The sequence below is a fragment of the Argiope bruennichi genome, chromosome 3 (genome assembly GCF_947563725.1).
Source record: "Argiope bruennichi chromosome 3, qqArgBrue1.1, whole genome shotgun sequence".
Lineage (NCBI taxonomy): Eukaryota > Metazoa > Arthropoda > Arachnida > Araneae > Araneidae > Argiope > Argiope bruennichi.
The window spans coordinates 136,029,995-136,054,106 of NC_079153.1; the positions used below are offsets into that span (position 1 = coordinate 136,029,995).

The following is a 24,112-nucleotide window of genomic DNA, read 5'->3' on the forward strand; positions in this document are numbered from 1 at the left end:
AAAATTTCGCTTAATTTTTAAATAAATAAAATTCTAATTAAAATTTCGAAAAAATAATCCCCAGGTGCACATTCCCGGCCTCCAAGGTATACACGTGCCAAATTTGGTAGCTGTAGATCAAACGGTCTGGCCTTTGGAGCGTCAACACACACACACACATTGAGCTTTATTATAATATATAGATTTTGTAATACTATCCGAAGAATTTTTAGCTTTTGTTATCAAAAATATATAATTTCATATTTTATTTTAAATTGACAGTAAACGAATGAGGTTACTTCAGCCTTCTTTTATTAACTTCATACAGAGAGCATATGAAACAATTCCAAAATAGACACACAAAAAAATAGCTCGAAATGTAAAAAACGGCAGTCATTGATTGATAATTATCAAAATTTCTTGGTATTTGATTACTCCAGAAATCAGTTGGAAAACCTACTTAAAATATACATTAATATATATGAAATTTCTTATTGAAAAATATTCTGCTGTGAATATGTTTCTGAAGAAGATCCTGAAACTTCGTACAACAATGCAGAATAAACAATGTAGATCTGTTTCGACTACACGAGTAAAAGGTGGGTATATAATTCCAGTCAGCATTTGATAGATTTTTACTGGTTTGAGGCCATCAGCGAAACCTTAAGAGAATTTTACTGCTAACTCTTAACGTAATAAATAACCTTCAAAGCTTACACAATTGGATAATGTAAACCATATTCTTTTGTGTATCTCATTTTATGCACAAACAAGCATTTGTTCTATGAAATATTGCTTACAGGAATAGTATTAAAATTTTAAATCGGGAATTCATTAATTGAATTGATAATAAAATGAGGCACGACAAACACTGTTCGATGTAATTTGATTCATAAAATGTAATAATTATTAGTTATAATGCAATTAATTACTCAAAATTAAAATTTTAAACCTGCTTTCAAGTGAGGAGTGTTTTAATGGACATTGAAACATTGACTTAGAATCATTAAATTCATAGCCGTCACTGGTTGGACACTTTAGTCTCAGGAGAATTTCGTAGGATGTCCGTCACAGTTTTAGCAGTTTTTATGGAATCTTTCGATTTGAAGGTGTGGCTGAAGTACCGGTCACTGTAGAAATTAGTCTTCATTTTTACTGTGTTCACATAAGGTGCTGCTTGCTTGTTATTGGTGGGCAGTTTAGCTGGAATATAAGCTCCTTGTTGTCTTCCGAATTCGTATTTCTTGCGCACGTTTATCTCAATTGGGAAGTCGCAGGGCTCCCAAGGTCTCCTCGAAGTCTGGCCCGGATCGTTGGTGGTGCCGATCGGTACGCAGTTGGTGGCTATTACGAAGCCTTCGACTCCATGAGGTGTTTGTACGTAAAGCCAATCCGACTCCTGGTACAGCGCTGTTACGAGAGTCCCCATCGGTAGGGAAGTCTGCTGGAACGGTGGCTTACTGCCAATGTGAGAATGTAATCTGGAGCACTGCATAACCACCATGGGTATATTGGCTGGCGAGGCTTTCGAAGCACTGTACAACAAACTGACTGTGTCTGCGCTGTCGTCATCCGGGGATGAATAATCTCCATCATAGTGAGATTTAGATTCGCTGCTATTGTAGTTTTTGCTATTGTGAGACATTTCCAGCGCTTCTTGAAGTCCCTTGTTGATGACCTGAGCTGTTTCATTCTTCAGTTTATTCTTTAACGTCTCCTTTTCTTTAGAATCATGAATGTCCCAAGCAGATCGAATGGTGGACTGCTTGCTGCTTTCATGAATGTCATCTTCACAGAGCCCATTGGAAGAATCGCTGATTCTGGCTAACCATTCCTGGATGCTTTCTTCTGTCTTAATCTGGGTGATGGTTGACAAAGGATTTTTGACATCTCCCAAAATATCACTAGAAGATTTCCTGTGCGTCTCATCACCTTTGTTCCGACTCGGAGCCGGAGCGAATTTAGAACAAGATGTTTTCTGAACTGGTCTCTGCCTGGTAAGATCAGACTTGAAGGCGTGGCTTGACTGCTGAGAGGGAATATCTAACTTCTTTTCACCAATTTTTGCTATGGGCTTCATGAGAGACAGAGGAAAAGACCTATCTTTTGCATGTCTTTTTGACTTAATGTCGATCCCTCCCTTTTCACTTAATATTATATCACTTATAGAATGTTCTATCACACAAGAATTAGATTTATCACAGTTTTCGGAAGCATCACCGATGATCTGTCGGTGTTTCAACACTGACCAGGTGAGGCCGCCGTGTTTCTGATCGGTGGTTTTGTCAAGTTTCGGCCTCTCATTGATAGCTTCGAGGCGTTGACTCCTTGTCTCTGGATTTGACTGATTGTGGCTTTGGGTAGAGAGATTCATTTTCATTGGTATAGTGGTACCATCACAGTCTCGATCAGGTTGACTAGCACATTTAAGGTTGGAGATCATACGGACATTGGCTAGATTTAATTCTTTGTTTTGCTGGGTGTCACTTAAAGAGGTCTCCATGTTTTCATTCACAACTGAGGATGCAGATTCTCCATCGTTGTCATCGCTTATTTCCAACCAGTTTTTTGCTGATAATCCGTAAGCTGGATTCTCGGTTGCTTTAAGGCAAGGATCTGACTGTAGATCTGAATTTTCTTTGTTGTAAGCGGATGTCTAAAAGAAAACATATTCTAATTTGGCATGAAATGCTAAAAAAATTATTCAAAGATTCATTTATTAAAATATCATTTGAATTAAATTTGTTAATATGTTTGATTTCGTGCGTCGGATTAGACTGTGTTTGACGTATACTTTTTTTTAAACATCCAAGAAAATCAACATAAGCTGTAAAAGAAAAACTAGAAAAAAATTTCTTCTTTTCTGTGAGAAGTATGAAGCTCAATCATAGAGTAAAATCAACGACTTTTTTTAAAGAAATTATTTTTTAAAAAAAGCCTTATGCATGAAAAAATCCTTTTAGCGATAAAAAAAAATGTTTTTTTCTCTTTTGATACTCCGCTGTTTGTATTTTTCAAATAAAGATATTATCTTATTATTTGAGAGGATTTAAAATAATCTTTTAGAGCTGTTTAATGCTTATACGGTATACATATGTGAATTCACCTCGGAATCTTGCCAAAAGATTGTGAAATTGCAGTGATATTATTCAGCTGGAGTACCAGATGGCTCTTCATCTCCAAGTGGTATTAGTTATTAGCTCAATAATGTCGAACTGACTTCATATTTCAATTCGTGGATGGTATCTTTTTATTTTATTTATTTTTTTTTCGATTGGTAGTAAGAAACTGAAATTTTTGTTATCATTTGCTTTGGATTTTTTTCCCCTGAGAGAGGAACAATCATTTTCATGTAAATAGGGATTTCCTTTAATGTAGAAATTCATTCGTTGCGCACTTCGACATTGAATTTCTTCCGAAATCACGGGATTCAGTTGGTTTACATTATGGGCATCAATGCTTAATGTCTAAATTAAACACAAGATGCAACACTTACCACCTGGCAGCAGATCCTATAATCGCAGAAAGTGCAATGTTCCAGTTGACAGCGGTGGTCGTCAGAACCGAAATCGGCCTGCTGACGGACGTCACCTTCCAAATTTCTCACGTCTGTGGCAGCTAGGGAAGAGAAAAAGAGCGAGACCTTAAAGAAACAGACATCATCGGACTGGTCAGAAATGGATGCAAACATATTGGAGATGAAAATGCAGGTGGTGAATCACTCTTTGAAATGTAATCAATTATTTATTAAGATAAGAAATCAATTAACTTGTAAATGACAAAAATTATTTTGGGATATATATTCGAGAAAAATGTTTTTCACAGATTTCTGAAAACTTCTTAAAGAATCCATCAAAATTTTAAAGTGAAATAGCCAGCCAACTCCGAAAAGATAAGCCTCACATTTTCAGCATAGCTTATAGGCTAGTAATTACGAGAGTCATTATTAGAAAGCAACGAATGTCTTATCTTCAGTCACATAAAGTTTATGGATTTTGATCGAATTTTATTTTGAAAAAAAATGTTATGCAGTTAAAATGTTCTTTATTAGTCTGATTAAAATTGAAAATTCATTTAGAAAAAAAAATTTAGAATTCTTGACAACAATATATTAACTAGGGGAGCTCTGAAATTTTTAGCTCAAGACATGAAGAATCCGAATATTGTTTTTACTGTCAAATGACCAGACTTTTTAAAAAGTAGCTGAAATTTCGATCGCCATTAGAAAAATATGCACCTGAATGACATAACAAGTGATTACGAAATCTGTAAAATATTTTAAATATTAATTTTATAAGTCATGAAAGGAAGCGGGTGAATACATCAGGCATCTCTGCATCGATATACTAGTCCATGGCAATCACGCCATGCAAAGAAATGGAAGGAAATTCAATGGAATTAAAGTAGAAAGCTCAATTCAGTTGACTTTGCAATGAAAAATAAATAAATAAAAACATAGAAGGCACTGGAGCAGCTTGAAAAACTCCGCCGTTTGCCAGAGACATAGAAAAAAGTGAAAATAAACATTGAGGATAGTCAAGAAATAGAAAAGCAAAGAATTATAGCACGTTTCATAACTTTTCCACTCGTGTTCAAAGAGTCCCGTGTCTTTTCGTTATGATATCACACTGAACAGGGGCCCGCCCTTTGTGTTCCGTTCCCCGATTTCTCGCATGAATATCTGATTTTCTAAACGGCTGCGAGGTGAAGAAATTAAATACACCTTACAGATGCTGCTGCAATTATCCCCTGTATCGTCTGATTCGTGAGCATCCAACATACAACTGTCCATTTGAAAAACATGGATTTTCAATCCGCACACTTGAAATAACTGACCTTACGCCTTGTTAATGGTCATCGAGAATGCAAATCGATTGGGAAGTCGTTTGAAACCAAAGGCATGTCGGTGGAAATAATAGGAATGTGTGGAATGAGCACATTTTCTCCATTCTGAGTCTATAACCATCGCGCAAGTGCAAGCAATAAGTAGGCAAAGTTGTATCGTAATTCGGTGAACAGTACGGCAGCGCACAAAATATGAACAAACAAACATTCATTTTTATATATTAGATTAATTGTTTTTGTTCTCCGGGAATATTGGTTGCATTTAATTTCAATTAACATTTTGACAATGTGAGTCCAAAGGTGCCGAAATATTTTGTGGCTCCTCCTGGAAAAAGTATATTGATGACAAGAAAGTAACATGAACTAAACTTTTTTGAGCTTTTAATTTTATCTTCATGCATATTTTCTAATAAAGTTATATAATTTGAAAGCAATTCTTTTATGTTATTTAATGCATCTGTAGGTTTTATTTCTCCTCATTTTGTATAGAAACCTTACCTTATTATCGATACAATTTATATACTTTGTTATTTTTAAAAGGCTTCACACCATTGAAGTTTTCTATAATATATATTGATATAAGCAAAAGTATTAGAATTCTTTCGGGATTTTTATTTTTCGTAATTTTCAAAAAATTGTCTAGTCTTTATATGTTATAAATATATAAAGACTAGTCTTTATTCAAGGTCTTGTGGGCACGTTATAAAGTAGGAAAGGGTGGCCACGAAAAAGTATACTAAACTTGTATAGTTTTAGAAAAGAATTGCCGACGCATCTTTTGATTCCAATGGAAAAACGAAGAGTCCACGCAACTCTGAAGTTACAGATATAGTGAAATCAGAGTACAACAGATTAGAAAATTATTTTTAGAGTATAGATTCAATAGAAATTTTATATATGTATATAAATTCGCCACGGATTGTACGTTTGTTTTTAATTTGGATACATATGTGTATAATCGAATAAATAAAAAAATACAATATTTTAATACTTTACAGCTATTCAAAAATTATGCAAAATAAGTAAGTGACAATGATTTATTTAGATCCTTCCTTTTTTTTTAATTGGATGGACAGACCACTAATTAAACATTTGAGTTTTATATTAAACAGGAACAAAAACTTAAAAAATTATTCTTAATAGGTATATTATTAGTGTGTGCGTGTTTTAATGTTTTGAAAAAGAACTTATTCAATATTACAAGCGGAAGCTGTCGCCCCGAAACTTCTTATTGTGCTCTTTAATAAAGCTGTTACCCCCCTCCTCTCATAAAATCGTGGATCTTGGCCAATGCCGCATGTGCTCAGATTCTTATTTTCAGACAATTGCGCATGAGAGTTTTGTGCTCCATAGTATAATAATCAAATATAAATTGTGAATGCCTTTTTTTTTTCTCTCAACCGATTGAAATTAAAGTTTGTCAGGACTGCAGTTTTCATATCAAGATCACATATCGAATTTCATTTATCGAAATCATTGTGTTTTTTTTTAAATTATCGTGCGTTGCATGCATGCAAAAATACAGACCAACAGCCCGTCAACTCTTTGACGTATTTAATTCTATAAGTATCTACTCTTTAGATGCTAAATTTGTGTACCAAATTTTATTTATATAATACTTACGAACTAATAGACAGGTTTCATGTCAACAAATTTCGTTCAAAATTTGATAGAAATTTGGTGTCAAAAAACAAACACTAAATTTAACTTGTCTAACTCAAGGTATTTTTTAGCTCACAGACATATAACCATATTATGTTTTACGGAGTCGGGGAATTCTGAAATATTCAGATTTTTTTGACGATTACATTACTTTCTCTTTGTATACGAGTAAGTAATGATGGACTTGAGTTCATAAATCATTGAATTTTTTTAATGAATTATAATAAATTCCATTATAAAGAGAGAACTATTAAGAGAAAATTTTATATTAAATTTAAATAAATAATAATTTAATAAGATATATAGTATACTTTATATTAAAGTTTATATTATATTTACATTTTTTTCTAAGACTAAATGGCATGTTATATGTTCTAGCATATTTTCTAATAAAGAAAGTAAAGTTAAATAAACATTGTTGAAAGAAAATACTAGTAATATTAAAGAATCTGACTATGTTTGGAGGCCATTTTTTATAGAAACGGTATTTGAATTATATATTTTAAATTTTAGAGGTAATTCATATTAAAATTTAATAAATTTAAAAAGTATTTTTTCTTTTTAATCGAGTAAATTCTTTTCACTGAATATGACTTATTTTTTTCCAAAACTCCTCTACCAAAAGCAAACAATCAGAATGATATAACCTTTTGTATTGATGTGTTTGCGGTATCCTGTAGCAGAAGTTAACTGAATATCGTGAACCATTTCTAAATTATAAGAGTTTCAGTTGGAAATCTGAATTCCAAATTTTTTTACCTATTTGGCAAATATTAAAACTACATAGTTTTAGCAAGGGATCATAATTTTGGGAATATTCTGCTACAGGACCTAGGTAATGTTACAAAGAACAAATATTCCAAATGTTATGCATATAGATATTAAATAGAAATTTAGTTATTGCTTTTTAAAATTGACACTTTGTTAAAAAAAAAAAAACTTTCTGTGAAAAGTGCAAATAAAGATTTCATTATTATTTACACAAGGAAAATATACATATTTTTCTTCAAAACTCTACAGTTTTATATTTTATGCCTTCTTTTTTCAGCATAACTCAATTTTTGTGTTCTGATGGCTTATAATTTTTTTCTGCTCTGTTTAGCAGGACTTCACGAGTGTCTTTTATGATTCGTCTTTCGAGAACAGAGCGAGACAGTTCATACCCCCAAAAATCCTATATTGAGTTGAATCACTGCAATATGGAAATTTAATTGTTTAAATTTTAATAACTGAACTTCACTGCCTGACAAGTTTCTTACCGAGACTGAATATCTCTTCGGAAAAAGAAACTTCATAACTGAGATGGAGAGAACGAAAGTCTAATTCATTTTTTAAAAAAGCACAGCGAAATAAAAGGTTAAAATGTGTAACTGTTAAGCGCCAATCATTTTTCGTTTGTTTGTTTTGCATTTAAAATTAAACATTGTTAATGAATCGGCCTTTTGGATTCATTCTGAAGTACTTTTGAATTAAAATAAAACAGAATAAAAGAAATTAAAAATTTGGCATTGCGTTACCCCAACTAACGTAGAAAATTCACGCATTTGGGTTATCCCAGCTGGCATAGAAAATAAACGCATCGCAGTGTGTTCTGATTGTTGACAACTGTATTTTCTTATATATATATATATATATATATATATATATATATATATATATATATATATACACCGGTTGTTTCAAAAATGACCGGTATATTTGAAAAATCAATAAAAACTAAACGGGCAGCGGTAGAAATACACCGTTTGGTGCAATATGCTTGGGACAACAGTAAATGTTCAGGCAGACAAACTTGCGAAATTAGTTACAATTTTCAACAACAGATGGCGCTGCAATCTGGAAAAATCTAAATAACAATATTTTAAAAAAATCCACCATGCGCAATAATAACATGGCGTAGTCTCAGAATGAAATGAGCAGAAACCCGTGTAAACGTCTCAGGCGGGTGGCTTCACATGTAGAACAGACGTATTGCTTCAGTTGTTCAAATTGTTTCTGGATTGCGGCGGTCCACCTGGTCTTTCAAGTGTCCTCACATAAAGAAGTCCCAGGGGTTCATGTCTGGCGAATAGAGAGGCCAATCCACGCCGCATCCTGTATGTGTGGGACAGTCCAAAGCAATCACACGATCATCGAAATGTTCATTCAGGAAATTAAAGACGTCGGCCGTGCGATGTAGCCGGGCACCATCTTGCATAAACCACGAGGTGTCCTCTAAGGCATTTTGTACCGCCACAAATTCACGAAGAATGTCCAGATAGTGTGATGCAGTAATCATTGCGGATCTGAAAAATGGGCCAATGAGTCCTTTGGCAGAAATGGAGGCCCAAGCCATTACTTTTTTCGGATGCAGGGACGATGGGACTGCAACATGGGTTTTTCGGTTTCCCATATGCAGTTATATCTGTTTATTGACGAAGCAGTCCAGGTAAAAATAAGCTTCGTCAATAAACCAAATGCTGCCCGCACGGATATCGCCGTCACCAATCCTTTGCACCATATCGTAAGCGAATGTCTCTCGTGCATTCATGGAAGCAGGGATGAAGGGTTGCCGAGTTTGAATTTTGTTTGGATAGAGGTGCAAACTCTGGCGCATGAGACGTTGGCTTTATTTGGACCGCAGCTGCAACACGGCGAATGGAAACCCAAGGCCACTGTTGGATCACCTGTTGCACAAGTCGAACCTTGCCCTCTGTGGTTTGCCGTACGCGGTCGCCCTATCTTTTCAGCATGTTCATCCTTCCCGTTCCCTGTCCGTTGACATTTTTCAAACAGATCCTTTATTGTATCGCTTTTTGGTCCTTTGGTTACATTAAACTTCCGTTGAAAATTTCGTCTTGTTGCAACAACATTGTGTTCTAAGGAATAAACCATTTTTTCACAACAAACTTGCAATCTGTGAAGATCACACGCTTACAGCAGAAAGACGGCTTACTGAATGGCGAACTCGCAGACTGCGTTTTCTTCTATATCTTTCAAATCGCCTGCTGTGTCATCTGTTGTTGTAAATTGTAACTAATTTCGCAAGTTTGTCTGCTTGAAAATTTACTGTTGTCCCAAGCATATTGCAACAAACGGTGTATTTCTATCGCTGCCCGTTTAGTTTTTATCGATTTTTTAAATATACCGGTCATTTTTGAAACACCCGGTATATATATATATATATATATATATATATATATATATATATATATATATATATATATATATATATATGTATGTATGTATGTATGTAACGCTTACGTGGACGCAAAATCAAGCCGAATTTGTTTATCGCCGTTTGGCAATACTTCGACCTCGCTCGAGAGCATCAACACGTGGTTTGATAAGATTTCAAGCGAACGCTATTCTTGCATCGGTTTGAAAATTTTTTTTAACAAAAAATGAATGGTCAAAAAACGGACAAAATTTTTTACGATGAGTTTAAGTCGTGCCGTATCGATTTTAAAACGAAATCGTAGAAAAAGAGAAGACAGGTCGAATGAAAATTCTCAAGAATCGTTCATAAGAAGATTCAGTCGTAATGAATGAGATAAGGTTAAATGTTTATGTGTACAGAGTGAAATTTCCGAACTACAGGAGCATAGTTGTGAGACTATGTCAGGACTCTGTTCTTTTTGCCAGGCACGTTACTGGGAAAAAGAAACAAATGCATGAAATGTTGCCATGGTAAAAAAATTGTTTTGGAACGTCTGTTGAATCCACCAGAAATACTGAAAGACTTGCTGATTAGTGATTCAATCGAAGGAAGAAACTATCGGAAGTATATAAGAGAATATAATTCTGCTTTAGCTTTTGCTTTCAAAGGAGCTGAAATTGAACCTCCCCCTGGAGCAGGACCATATTGCTATAGGATTCAGGGTCAGATATACCACATGGTTTCTCCTTTATACAGTGGTCACCAGGTTATGGTCAGTTATATGTGTTTGATATCAGTGAAACCACTGAAAAATGCATGGGGAGAAATGAAGGATGTTTGCTCTCTGTGATGGAAAGATTGGATTCTATATTGAGAGCAATCAATATGTTCATCAATTGTTACCTGCAGATGTATCCTGTTACAAATATCAGGTTGGTTTTCATGGAGACCAGAAATTTAGATATACGCAGATATAACCAACCCATTGCAAAAACAGAAATTGCAGCGATATTTGTTGGAGATAATGGCAAACCACCTGCTAATCAAGACATCTGTATTTATCCTGTAGGTGATAGCTGCAAAGATATTTCACCATTAAACCAATATTGTGATACTATGGTCTATCCCTTGCTGTTTCCAAGAACAGAATTAGGTTCAATTTTCGAGTGTATTTCTTGCCTTATATATATATATATATATATATATTATTTCTTTCATTTTGTTTTATCTTATTTTTGAATGGACTGAATTTGAATATAGTTGCTTACAGACAAATTATTTTTTTGTAAATATCAAATTCTTATTCTGTTTCTATAGTGTAGCTTCCAAATTTGAACAATTGTGAGAAAAGCACTTGTTTTTGTAAATATCATCTTTTTTTAAAATTTGTTTATTTGGTGGATGTGTATAGTTATTTAAATGAAAGGCTATTTGTGTTTGCAAAGAACTTTGCTGCAGGTGATTTTTGAGAGTGTACTTTTTGCTTTACATTTTAAATTTCTTTCATTGTTTTATCATTTTGGAATAAATTGAATCTGAATATATCTGTTGCTATATTAAAGTGGTTTAGGAGCGAACAAAGCGAGCTTGGAAGCGAAACTGCATTAGCAGTTTCTGGGGGTTGGCGAGCATAAGCGAGCAGTGAGCGGAACCCCCTAGTTGGCTGAATAAAATGCAACTTCTTTTCTGAACTATTCAGTAAAATCTGAATCCCAGAGAACAACCCTTCCGCCTCATCCTTGAATTTCACCAGCAAGTGATCCGAAAAGCGAATAAAAGTAAAAATTCAGTTTTTCATAAATCCTGATATCTCTTACATAGCTTTTAAATTTTTGCTATATGCTTACATGCTACATTACTTAATGCTATATTTTATTTACCTAATCGACTGTTTTGCCAAATGTAGAGCAAATACATATTTGGAAGTTTCATCATATGTCAGACAATTTGTTAACAGAACGTCTTGAACATCCATTGCACAGGTAATTAGACGACGAAGAATAGTGGAGAAAATATGACGTCTTATTTAATTGCTACCTTATCGGTTTTTCCGACAAATGCATTGCAAACGTCATCGGTGTCTGTGGCTTGATTTCTGAGCCAACTATAAGCATTGGCAAATGCGGTATCTTATTCACATCTCGTCGGCTATTCTACCAAATGTGCTGCAAACTATAGGCTGCATTTGTGACAACTGAATTAGATTTTTGAAAATTTGGCGAATGCCTGACTATTAAACTAGATGTCTGATTACCTCTTATTTTCACATCTCGACATCCGTCGCTTCGATTTCTTAGTGGGTTGACAAAGAATAATCGGCAAAATGCAATACTTTTGACATAATCGGTTATTCTGTTAAATGTAGAACAAATTATAGGTTGAATGTATGACAGTTTCATCATATGTCCGCCAATCTATCGATAGAACATCTGGCGCAGATATATTTTAGATGATCAATCATAAATTGTCAGCAAAATGCGACATCTAATTCATCTACCATCTTGTCGCTTATATTCTTTATTATGTAGTGCAAACGTCGTCAGTATCCGTGGCTTGATTTCTTCGCCAAACAAAAATCGTTTGCAAATGCGAGATCTTATTCACTTGCCATCTCGTCGGCTATTCTGTTAAATGCGCTGTAAACTATCGGCTAAATGAGATTTCTGAAAATTTGGCTGAATCCGCGGCAATTAAATTAGATACCTGATTACATCTCATTTTCACATTACCGACATCCGTTGCTGTGATTTCATAATGGACCGACAAAGAATAGCCGGCAAAATGCAGCAGCATATTCCCTTTCACCGCGTTGGCCAAATGTAGTACAAATTATTAGGTGAATGGTCAACAATTGAATCATGTCTGGCAATATGTCAGCTTAACGTTGCATTGATTTCTAAGTCGACCCACCGAGAATAGAAAATGCGACATTTTATTCACCTTTGTCTTGTCGGCTGTTTGCCGAACTTTGTCATTTTGCCACATAAATCATTACTCGGATACTTCGATTGTTTATAATACATCACCTGTAAGATGGATTTTAAATTATTTTAATCATTAATACCCAACTCGCCACACCACTGTTACGAAGTAATAAAGACATTTGCCAACGAAATTCTCAACTTCTTGCCAACCGGGGGGGGGGGATAATTGCACCCCTTTGTCAATGCCTCTGATTCCCAAGTACCGTTGTCCATGTGAGGAGACTACAAACGAATCCGAACGTGCGACTCGGAGCGGTTGTACTTGGTTTTCTGCAGCTTTCGAGTTCGTAAATGGTCTGACTCTCGCTTTCACTATTTCGAATTATCGGTCAGTAGAACATCAGTGTACCATTTCTCTAGCGATTTTATTTTGCAGAAAAAACTGATTCTGATTTTTTTTTATTCCGTTCATCCAGCTATTTATATTTTTTTTAAAAAATTTAAAAAAATCAATTAGTACTTTTCTTTGATTTTCTACGGTTGAATTCTAATGGTTATTATCGACCACAGGACAACCCCAAACGTAGGAAATACGCACCATTAACATGTATAATCAGTGGGAAGTTTCCCTTAACTTAATGACTATTAATACCCTCGTTAATACTACCCCCTTCTTCCATTTTACTCCTTGCAATCACTACTGCCAGATAATCAAATTATTGTCTCGAGATTAAATGAACCACCAGATTAATCTATGAATTTTCATGCTCCAACAACTCAATTCCTTCTATTAATTAAAATGGCAGAATTGTTAGAAAATTTATAAACGACTTAACGATATTTTCAAGTTCTCATTGTTGATTGTCGGAAAGCGAAAATCTAAAAGGAAAACCAGACGTCGGTTAGATTTTTCAGGTCCTCTCAGGATCTCAGCTTACGATGCTAACGCCTATAGCTCCTGCGCGCAATTGTTTTCAGGGCTTAATCCGACCAGAAAGAATGGCCACTGGATACCATTCAGCAGTAAGACGGAAGTCAAGTACTTGACTCTAAGGTGCATTTTGTCTCATGCTTCCTATATATCTTCTATTGGCCCTTTATTTCTATTGAATCATTTTACTTTTTCTTATTTTCATAAGAATCATAATTTTAGTATTTTTTACATCTCCCTTCTTAATTATTTTTTATTTTATTTAATTCGGAATTCTTAGTTGGAACTTTAAGATGTAGAAGAATAAGTAGGGTCAGTAGTTTTTTTTATTTTTTTATTTATTATTTTTGTATAAAAATGTGTGGGAAACATTAAAAACAGACACATTTTTTATCATATCTACTCAGTTGTGGTTGCAATTATTACACCACTGTGGACCTGGTGGCATTCTTCAAATTGAAAGCCAATCACACAAATGCTAGTTCGATGAAATTTGGTATAACAATTGCCGTTTGCCTCAACGAGCTCATATATTCCTGTGGAATAAAGGACACGTTATGTGTTCCGACTGCTACTTCAAATCTGAATAAAATGGATAGTTATTAAATAAAATAAATAAAGTGTACTGTGAAAGAATTCCGAAGATCTAATGACATTTCTATTATTCAATTAAAGTACGGAAATTTCCAGTACTTCATGAATAATCCCCTCTCTGGCTGAGATGCGAAATGGAAATGTTCGCCTGTCATCGACCCTTACTCAGTGTCCTCGAAATATTACAAAATTCTGTTTTCAAAAAGAAAATGATCAGGATGAAACTTAAAAGGACTTCGAAAAAGAAAATGAAAGGAGAGTTCGAAGTATGACCTTGGAGTTAAAAAAGCGCAAGTCTGCTCTCGAGCAAGAGAACAAAAGAAAACCGTTAATGGATATGAAGGGCGTTGCCATTGTCTTGACTTGAGTCGAACATTACCTGAGGGCAAAACAGAAATTTCTATGAGAAACTGACACTGCATCAACTTTACATAAATGAAAGAGAAATTTGCATACAATATATTGACTGCAAAATGAATACTATTTTAAAGCATCACTGTTTGAATTGAGTCGTTTGGGCGGATTGTTTCTGCTTTTCAAAGCGATCCAAATAATTAATTGTAGAGACAACATTTAGAAAAGGATCTCGAATCGAAGATTTTCTAGCACAACTGCCAAACGACAATTTACATTAAAAATTCAGAGAGTTGAAAAACATGATTTCTAGAGAGTTTCCATCGAAAAATAAAACATATAGATTGAAAATTTTTGATTTTGAATTATCAAAGTATATATTTTGTAAAATCACAAAGGACAAAATTACGGGAGAGTTCTAAAATCAAATAAGTCTGTAAGAAATTTCCTGTATTATCTACATTCATTTAGAAGTTTTTATTTTAAAAAGAATAGATTGATTTGTCAGAACTTTAATTCACTTTAGAATCTCAAATTTTTTTTCGTAGTCAAAATTAAGAAAGTTTGTTAGTCAATTATATAATTATATCTATATATACTTATAATAATGCTAAATGTTTGTACGTGTGTTGGCACTCTATAGGTCAGACCGTTCGACCTACAGCTACCAAATTTAGCATAAGTATACCTGGATGTCAGGAATGTGCACCTCGAAATGTGAATTTTTCATTAAAATTTTAATTAATTAAAAATTAAGCGAAATGATGGCGTTTATCGGCTGTAATTTCCGAAAATATCAACAACTACAAAATTGATTTTTACATCAGATTGAAGTTCAGAAAATAATATTTTCAATGATACTAATGTTTTAACTTATAAATTAATTTTCTATTTTTAATGAGCTTTTAAAAAGTAATTTAATTGTATTTTTCAACAATTAATTTCTGACAAAACAAAAATAAAATTTAAACTGCATGAGCACGTGACGCGTCAAGAAAAAAAATTAGCTTTCATGAATGTGTTGTCATCAAAGTGATAAAAGTTTAAAATAAAAAATAAATTAACCATTATTGCAAATTAAACATATTAATTATATAGAAATGTAATTTTTAGCATGTCTATATGAAATGAAATAAATATAAAATATGATATTTTCTAAGTTTAGTTATATTAACGTCCCGTTTTAAAGCAACACTAGGGCTATTTTGGGACAGACTTCGTAATTTTGAACTGGAGTCAGATGATGAGGACGACACCTGAGCTGGCATCCCCCTCCCCTCTTCACACCACGCCACACTAGCGGGATGATATTTTCTAAACAGTAAATGCAAGGAAAAGTTTTAGATGATATATTACTAATTCGATAAAACAGTTTATTGAAGGCAGGTATGGTTTAATATATATACAGGATATCCAATCTAAACAGGGTACAACAACTAATTTAGTAATAGATATATACCTGCTAACAAAATGGTTTATATGAAGTAAATAATTGTATTTTATGTAATTTGAGTCAAAAATGCTCTAATAAACTTCAAATTTTAAATTTTTACATAGATCTCCTGGAATGTGAATCACATTTAACAAAATATTCTTGAGATACAAATATTTTAAATAGAAAGAGTAGCCCTCCAATCAACTAAATCAGTCGCTAAAACTTACCTATTTATGAAAATGTAAATATCACTATTTAATAAAAACGGGCAATTTTAGACCACTTCATCGGCCGTCTCAAAGAAGATACGACAATCATTTCCTAGTGTTTCTCATGAAAAATGGGCCTAGATTATGAAAATGCCGATTGTTCTGAAATTGTAATATTCAAAACTTAATAAATTGGTCAGATTTGATCGCGGAAGACAAACGTTTATTGATTTAAAAGTTGGACTGTCAAGAATATTTTGCAAATTAAGATTCCTTAGGACCAAAGGACTGCCTAAAATTTTGTCTTTAAAGTATATTTCTAGACTGAAAATAATAAATTATTATTGACATCATTTAAATTCTTTTGAAAATAAAACTGAATTTTACGATGAATCCGGGAATTTGTCGAATAATTCTTTGAAATATTAAAAATTATGAAAATTATCCTGTAGACTTCAATGTCAAACAACTCACTTTCAATTTTCAAATTTTTTTTTTTTTTTTTTAAAGAGACATGCTTGGTTATAGTAAAAAATGTCCTTATATTAATTGCAGTTTAATCAATTCCATGTAATTTAAAATTGAATTTTACTGACAAAAATGAATGAGAGATACGTCTTACAATGAAAAGAACGGCTTAAGGCCTACATAAAAGTATAAGTGAATTATATGGCTTTTAAAATTTGACGCTTAAAAATATTTTGTTGAAAAACTCCATTATGAGCCAAGTTACATAAAATATTTAATTACAAACTTCAGCGAGCATTAATATTAGCGAACCGGCTGGTCACCAAAGGTGATTAGTATATATGTATTTAAATGCGGTCAGGATTTTTTTTTCCCCGTTCGACAGATAGTAATGATGTGTTTACTATCTCGTTTAGCAGACATAACAAAAGGCTGAGAAAAAGAGCTAAACTTCATAAAATAATGAATTGTGTCGAGAAATAACTTTAATTGAACAATAAAATAAGTTGTACCAAAAGTACTTGAGATTGTAGAATTCTTATATAAGAGAATGATAAAATTCGATTTCCAAAAAGCTGAACTCCGCAGATATGTCATGTCTGCTCTTACATTATTTACGAAGTTTAAAATTTTGGTGAATAGTATGATGTGTTATTAAGTATTTCAAACGTTATATTTTCCACTTTCAACCAAAAAGTTCATTCAATTTTCTTTCCTCCTCTTCCAATGCCTCGGAAGACAAGCGAATGGCCGATAAAGCCCGCCATGTATTCATGTCCTTAATGCAGAAGGCAGCTAAGAGGGTAGCATTTGTAGGAAATAGCATCGGGGGAAAAAAAAAAACAGTTCCCCATACCGGCACAATCTGTTGAAATGAATTTGGGTGGCGAATCGTAGACAAATCTCGCGATAAATTATTTCTTAATCTTGTATCATAGCGAGTGGAAGGCAGCGAGGAGTTGAAGAAATGAAATGAAAAGTAGAAAGTGGACGGATTTCTTCGCGTCTGGTAAGCTTATAGGAAACTGGTTTTGGACTTTCTCTTTGCGCGAGGGCCGCACTGGAAGTTCGAGTTAAAATTAGACGTCCATTCTGCGCACTGCTCCTTCATCCTGGTGGGACAGTCCCGTATTATCCGTGACATTCGTGGAACAGAAAGAATGACTTTTTTTAGAAAAGTACTTTCATCATCACTTTCGCTATGCCTGGCATTAAAAACAGATAAAGGGGAAGTCGCAGCAATGCAAATGAACATTTTTTTTTAACAAATGCTTTTCACTGCCTCATTTATTTCTCTTTCAGGCACTTATGGAAACTTAGCAGCTCTTGCCCAACGGAATGAGTTTCACTGGAGTTATTCCACTTTTACAGTTCTCCAGTTAATACTAAAGCCATAAAGTACGTTTAAGATCTTACTTTCAACCACCAGCGACGATATTTTTCGGATATACTGCTCTCAATCTGCCACTGAATCGGTACCTGAAACTGTCTCATTTGTGCCTGTAGTAATCATGAGACAGCAATCGTTCTTTAAATTTTTGAGATACTGAAAAAGCATTCATTCCTCTTTGCAAACTCAACCCAGTTGTGCCAGAATTTAATATTGAAAAAAAATTCACATTTTTTTAATTGAATGAAGAAAAAAGGGTGATTATTTTTTTCCAGTGTGAGAAATGCGAAGAATACAATGAAGTTTAACAGAATAGTATTATCTGTCTGATTTTTTCTGACAGATTTTTTCATCATGCGCGATAGTTAAATGCATGAAAGAAAAAAAAAATCAAATGATCGGATGATGAATTTTGAGCAACGGGGTGAGTTAAGAAAGACATATAATTGAAAATGGAATATTTTAATGTGAAAGAACCGTATACAAATAAATATAAACTGATAGAATAAATAATATAAGCGAACAGTGTATATGACGAGAAAGTACCCGGGATTCCTTAATTCTATTAATGCCTTTAGCTAATCCTTTGAGGAATTATTAGTTTATTATTTTGTGTACTTCAGTATCGAAAAAATAATGCAGAGAGTGAATAAGCAGCAATGTGCGAAAAGACCTTTTACTGAAAAAATATATTCAAAAATAGAAAATGTGAAGTCATGGTTCATCTTTTGCAGAAATGATTTTATTCCTAAAAGGTAGTCGGGATTGACAATTTAAATTGCCTTGGATGGCATTCTAGACTTTTAAACTTTAACATTTGTTGTTGCAGTTCTATCTCGTCGATACACAAAAGAAATATTTAGTATCTTGCGTAAGCACTTCATAAAACGCCTAGATTTTGGTAGTTTGTCGTCTGATCAAGGTTCAGAATTACGAAGTAGGGCTAGTGTTGCTTTAAAACTGGACTATATACAACTAAACCAAACCTAGACAGTTGAGAATAATATGAGAATCAATATTAACAATTTTCTGAGACCTTGATTCTGACCCACAATAATCTGTTTATCATTCTTCCAAATCAATTTTTCTCATATTTTTACAAACAAATAAAAAATAGGAATCAGTTTGCTTCCATACGTCCATTTCCAGTGACTGGAAATGAAATTTTTGTGAAGAAATCCGAAACGTTTTAAAACTTTTTGAAATTTTCTCATCGACTCGAAACTTTCTACTCCTTTCTGCAAGACTTGGTGAGGCAAGAAAAGAATTTTTAAATATTTTTATTTAACCCTTTATTTATCGATTGTAACAGCCGAGGAAAGAAAAAAAAAAAAAAAAAAAGAGTCATGCAAATTTTTTTTTTTTTTTTTTTTTTTTTTTTTTTTGCAATGTTTTATTCTATGTGAAAACTAAAAGTATTATTTTAAAGGTAGTAATGAATATTAAAAATTGCCTTGCCAAAAATTTTCGTTGGGGGTTTATCTACATATTTAAAATTATACAAACTTTGAAATTTCCTATGGCAACACCCTTTTTTGGATTTTTGGTAAGTTAATACGATAAGTCCGATACGTTTCCTCTTTCAAAATTGTGACAGGTGGCACTCCCTGTTAAGCGACGGCGTCGAAATTCAGTGAAATGTTCATGCCGTTAAATATAGAGGTAATGTTTAATAGCATCGAATGTTGATGAAAACCACCCAATGAATGCTGATAACCATATACCAAATTTAATCCGCATACTTCGAATGAGCATATTCAAACAGGCAGAACATATTCCCAAAATGTATTTTGCGAGTTCAGGGAAAGTAGGAAACGTGGGGCTTCCTTAAAAACTCGAATTCGAATTTTATAACAATTACAATACTTTCGCTCTGATTATTCATATAAGAAAAAATAAAAATGTCCGTTTCTATGATTAAATAATATTTACATTATGCACAAAACTGAGTTTTTTTCACCATTTCATTAAAAATGACTTTCAAATGTGAATTTTGAATTTTCCTATATCCGAAATATTTAAACCAACTCTCTCCAAAGGTCTTCGGAATTAAATATTCTATCAAATTGTCTGTATTTTTTATTTAAAATTGCTTGTATAGAGAACCTGACGTAATAAATTAGACAGGAAAGAAGTGGGTTCCCGGGACTTGCGTCTTCTGAGGGCCCCTGGGAAGCCTCGCATAAGGGTTAATTTTCTAAAATTCGATAGAAATTCCAGGGAATTCAGAGAACAACAAAAACATGCGGTTGCACCAAACAATCAACAAAATGAGTTGGAAACAAAAGCAAAATAGTGATTAAAGTTGACAGTCAACTGTTTTCTTCTCAAATGTTTTGTGTATATTCTAATTACTATAGGCTTTCGTATAAAGTGGGGAAATAACCAAGCTAAATTATTGTCCCGTTCGGGAGCAACACATGTTTCTGGACGGACCTCATCATTTTGAACCTCGGGCAGATGATGAGTACCACGCCTCAGTGGCGCACGTCGCTCCAAACTTCTGTATCACAGCAGCGGAATGACGATTGGGTCCGACGGATTCAGTGTGACTCAGACTTGATTACAGTGTGTTTCTTCGGTTCACGGCCTTGCCATCGTAGTCTGCTATGTCATGTTAAGCCCGGTTCCGACGGCTTGTTGCCGCTACGGACATGGTAGTAAATCTTCTAACTGACCTATTGTAGGACCATCCTCGCCTGTGTCCGTGGATCGGGAACTTTCCGCAAATTATCGGTAAAATGAACAGACATCAAAGAACTCCGGAAAACCACAAGAGAGGAGAAAGAGGGCAAAATGCGCCTGTCTCACGGACGCGCCGTCGGAACGCGCTTTGAAAGTTACGGGAATATATCTGACGAAGTGGACACATTCCGTGCCATACCATTTCGCATTATGCACGGTGTGCAGTGTCGGACGAATTTATCCAAGTTTATAATTTCGTAACTTTCTGTTGAGATGTTACCTTCTTAAACCATTCGATTCTATGGATTAAACCATTCGATTTGACCAAAAAGTATATGACCCATTGTTCATATACTCTAAACAATATATAAATGCGCATATTTGCTTCCATAAGCAGAAACAAAGAGTTGTGAAAATTCTAAATAAATTCTACGGGAACTTCGAGCCATGAAGCAAGAAAATGCACTTCGTTTTGAAAAATATTTTTGATAGCCTTGTTCGTTTTATGAATCACTGTAAATTACAATCTACTTGCTACTGCTTACTATTTAAAACTAAACTGTTCAAACTTTAATATCAATTTTAGATATATCGTTGTAAAATCTTATGCTTAATTTATAATTCAGTAGATAATTTTCATAGTAGAATACAGTTTTCCGGCTCTAAATCGGAATTCCTCACTATAAAGACCCTGGGGGGGGATTTAAAGAGCCTCGTGATTAACACGCTTGGTTTGAACAGGAACAATCTCTATTAGAAGGCACTGTCTCCCATTTGTGATCCCCGAACTGGTTCGATTGATCCACGGTGCGACGAAAGCAACAATGAATTCCTGGGCAGCGCATGTCAGTCAGAGCCCTCGGGGTTGCCGACCTCTTGGACCAGTCTGCCACGATGTGGCCTTTCGTAGGCGGCCAGGTGGCGAGACAAAACAGAAGCCACGGGGAAATTGACTTCTCGCTCAACTTTCATTAGAAATGGGACAGCACACACTGAATGTCTTCTTTAACGAGAAAAAAATTAACTATAAATTTAATGATTTTTTTTTTTTTTTACTTCAACATACTCTTGTCTCATCCACGTTCAGAGAAGCAGTAAAAAAGTCATTTTGATGTGAACATTTCATCAAAATGTTCCAAATATGTTTTAAATTCATTCTTTTTTCAAGAGGCATTCATAATAAATTTTTGTTCAGGAGACATACAGACGCAATTATGATGCGTGGAATTGTGTTTCATTCTATTCGTATTGCATATTTTAAAGATTTTGGAAGAAATAATCAAAAAGAAAGCGAGAGATCATAACTCATTAGCGATGACCTCATCTTCACGACTCCACAAAATGCACTGATAAGCAACTTCACAGTACCCGTACTGCACATTCGGAAACCAGTTCGCCTCGAAGGAGCTCTTAATGTACGTCCACGATAAGACGAGGCAGTTTATGTTCCCAAATTGCATACAAATGACAGCAATACCCGTCATAAAAAAATAAAACGTTGGCGATTTTGACAAAAATATGACCTTGTTCCAAGGATAAAATGTGGTTTCTTTAGATTGATTGATAAAATTTCTTGGGTCGCTCTCATTGCAAAAAAAAAAAAAAAAAAAAAAAAAAAAACACCCTTAGTTTTATTCAGTTCAACAATAAAACTAAATGCCAGGCACTAGGAAAAATTCTATTTGAAGTCTCCTGTTTCCTGCGACACAATAATAACAATAAAAATAAATAAACATGCCAATCGAAACATTGTTTTTTCATGCTGCACGATACTGACAAATAAATAAAAAAATAAAAACTTGAGGATGGGAATGTCCGGTTTGAATATTACCTATTTGAGCTATTATGTCAAAACAGAGAATTAATGCACGTGTCGTTTATCTAAAAATTGTTCTGATCTGTTACATAGCCTGCTATTCCGGTGTAAACCAACATATCCTCAAAAATTATTTTTGCGATTGTGCCATTTCTCCTGTTGATGTGTTGTTCTCAACACCACTTAGCTTTAAAATGGTTTGAAATAAAGTTTATATTTTAATCACTTTCTTTTCTATATTTCTCATTTAAACGTCAAAATAAAATTAAAAAATAACATAAAACGAGCCTCTCAGTCCCTTTTTTTGTACATTTAGGAATATAATTAATATAACCCTTTGCTTAAAAAGATTTTACATTTAGAAGAAAGGAATTTATATTCTACCCAAAAATAAATTCCTTTACTTTCCTCGTCTTTTTTTGTAGAGCATTTGTTATGTATCGCACATGCTGTTGTTGTCAACTGGAGATTCTTCATCTGCTGAAGAGGACGGATGTTCCTTCCCGCGTATCAAAAAAAAAAAAAAAAAAAAATGTTTTTTCTTCCTCAGAAGATAATAAATTAGAAGAAGCTTTAGTTTTTTCGATTTCCATTTTTCTGGAACTGCTTCTTTACTTGATATTTCCCCGGAAGTTGCGGTGATTCATGCAACAACGCTTCTCCCTTTTTGCTCCCTCTCCCCCAATGATTCCCTGAGGGTGGTGGCGGTTTTGAAAGGAGAATCAACGATAAGAATAGATAACAGGTTCAATGCTTCATGCGGGAAAAAGTACGATAGTGGACGAATATCTTTTGGAGATATTGCTTGTGCCGCAGTAGCAATTGGCTATTCCGATTTTTTTTTTTTTTTTTTTTTGCCGCTTTTTTTCGGGAGGTGTCGCGTTTGGTGGTACAGCCGCGGCTTCGGAGCTTCGGAACAGGAAGGTTTTAGGTTCGAGCCCTGATTCTATCGAAGAACCGTCGTGTAAGCAGGTCTGGTGCACGTTAAATTCATCGAGGCCAAACGTTCTCCGGCTGATGTGATGTGGAAGTTTGGAGAGAGGGTGCCAACTCGATGGTCGTCCACGTCATCAGACCATGGATCAAAATAATGAGGTCCATTCCAAAATAGCCTTAGTGCTGCTTTAAAAAAAGGGGACGTCAATATAACTAAACTAAGTCGCAGTCTTTGGGTCATCGAATGCTGGTATTTTAAGAAATACGTGTTTATAAAAATACGGGGGATTAAAAGGTAGAAATTCCAGCCGCCTTAAACCCTTCCACAGCAAATCTCATTGTAGCTAGGGATAAACTGTTACAACCGGGAAAAGATGCGTGGCCAGCTAATTTTAAATCCAATGGATTGAATGCGAAGATCTTCCTAATCGTTTTGAATAATGGTTGTTTGTGAATGAGGGAACAGACATGCCATGTGCTCCGCGTGCGTGTGCGTAACAATTCTTTCTCTTTCGTAGATTTTTCGAAGGAAATAAAATAGTTCATTCGCTTGCTCTGATTGAATCCATTCGAAGCGGTGGTGTCCTAAGAAACTCCTCGCATAAGTTCGGCCTTTTGCTAATCATTGGTGGTACAAAATTGCTAGAAGCTGGCACGCAAGTGCTTAGAAACTTAGAACCAAGAACAGAAAATACGTGGGGATGTAGCCCATTGCAGTCACTATCAGGACGTCAAATGATCATCA

General features: G+C 34.3%; 1 protein-coding gene across 1 annotated transcript in view; it reads right to left on the reverse strand.

The window, feature by feature from the left end:
• Positions 1 to 297: 297 nt before the first annotated feature.
• The window catches only part of LOC129962480 (uncharacterized), a 111,399-nt gene continuing 87,584 nt past the window's right edge, over positions 298 to 24,112 (reverse strand). The window contains exons 3-4 of the mRNA XM_056076217.1: positions 3,476 to 3,597; positions 298 to 2,635 (exon numbers count right to left, since the gene is read on the reverse strand). Of these exons, the coding sequence (XP_055932192.1) occupies positions 1,001 to 2,635; positions 3,476 to 3,597 (1,757 nt within the window). The 3' untranslated portion in view covers positions 298 to 1,000. The remainder of the gene's footprint in view (positions 2,636 to 3,475; positions 3,598 to 24,112) is intronic.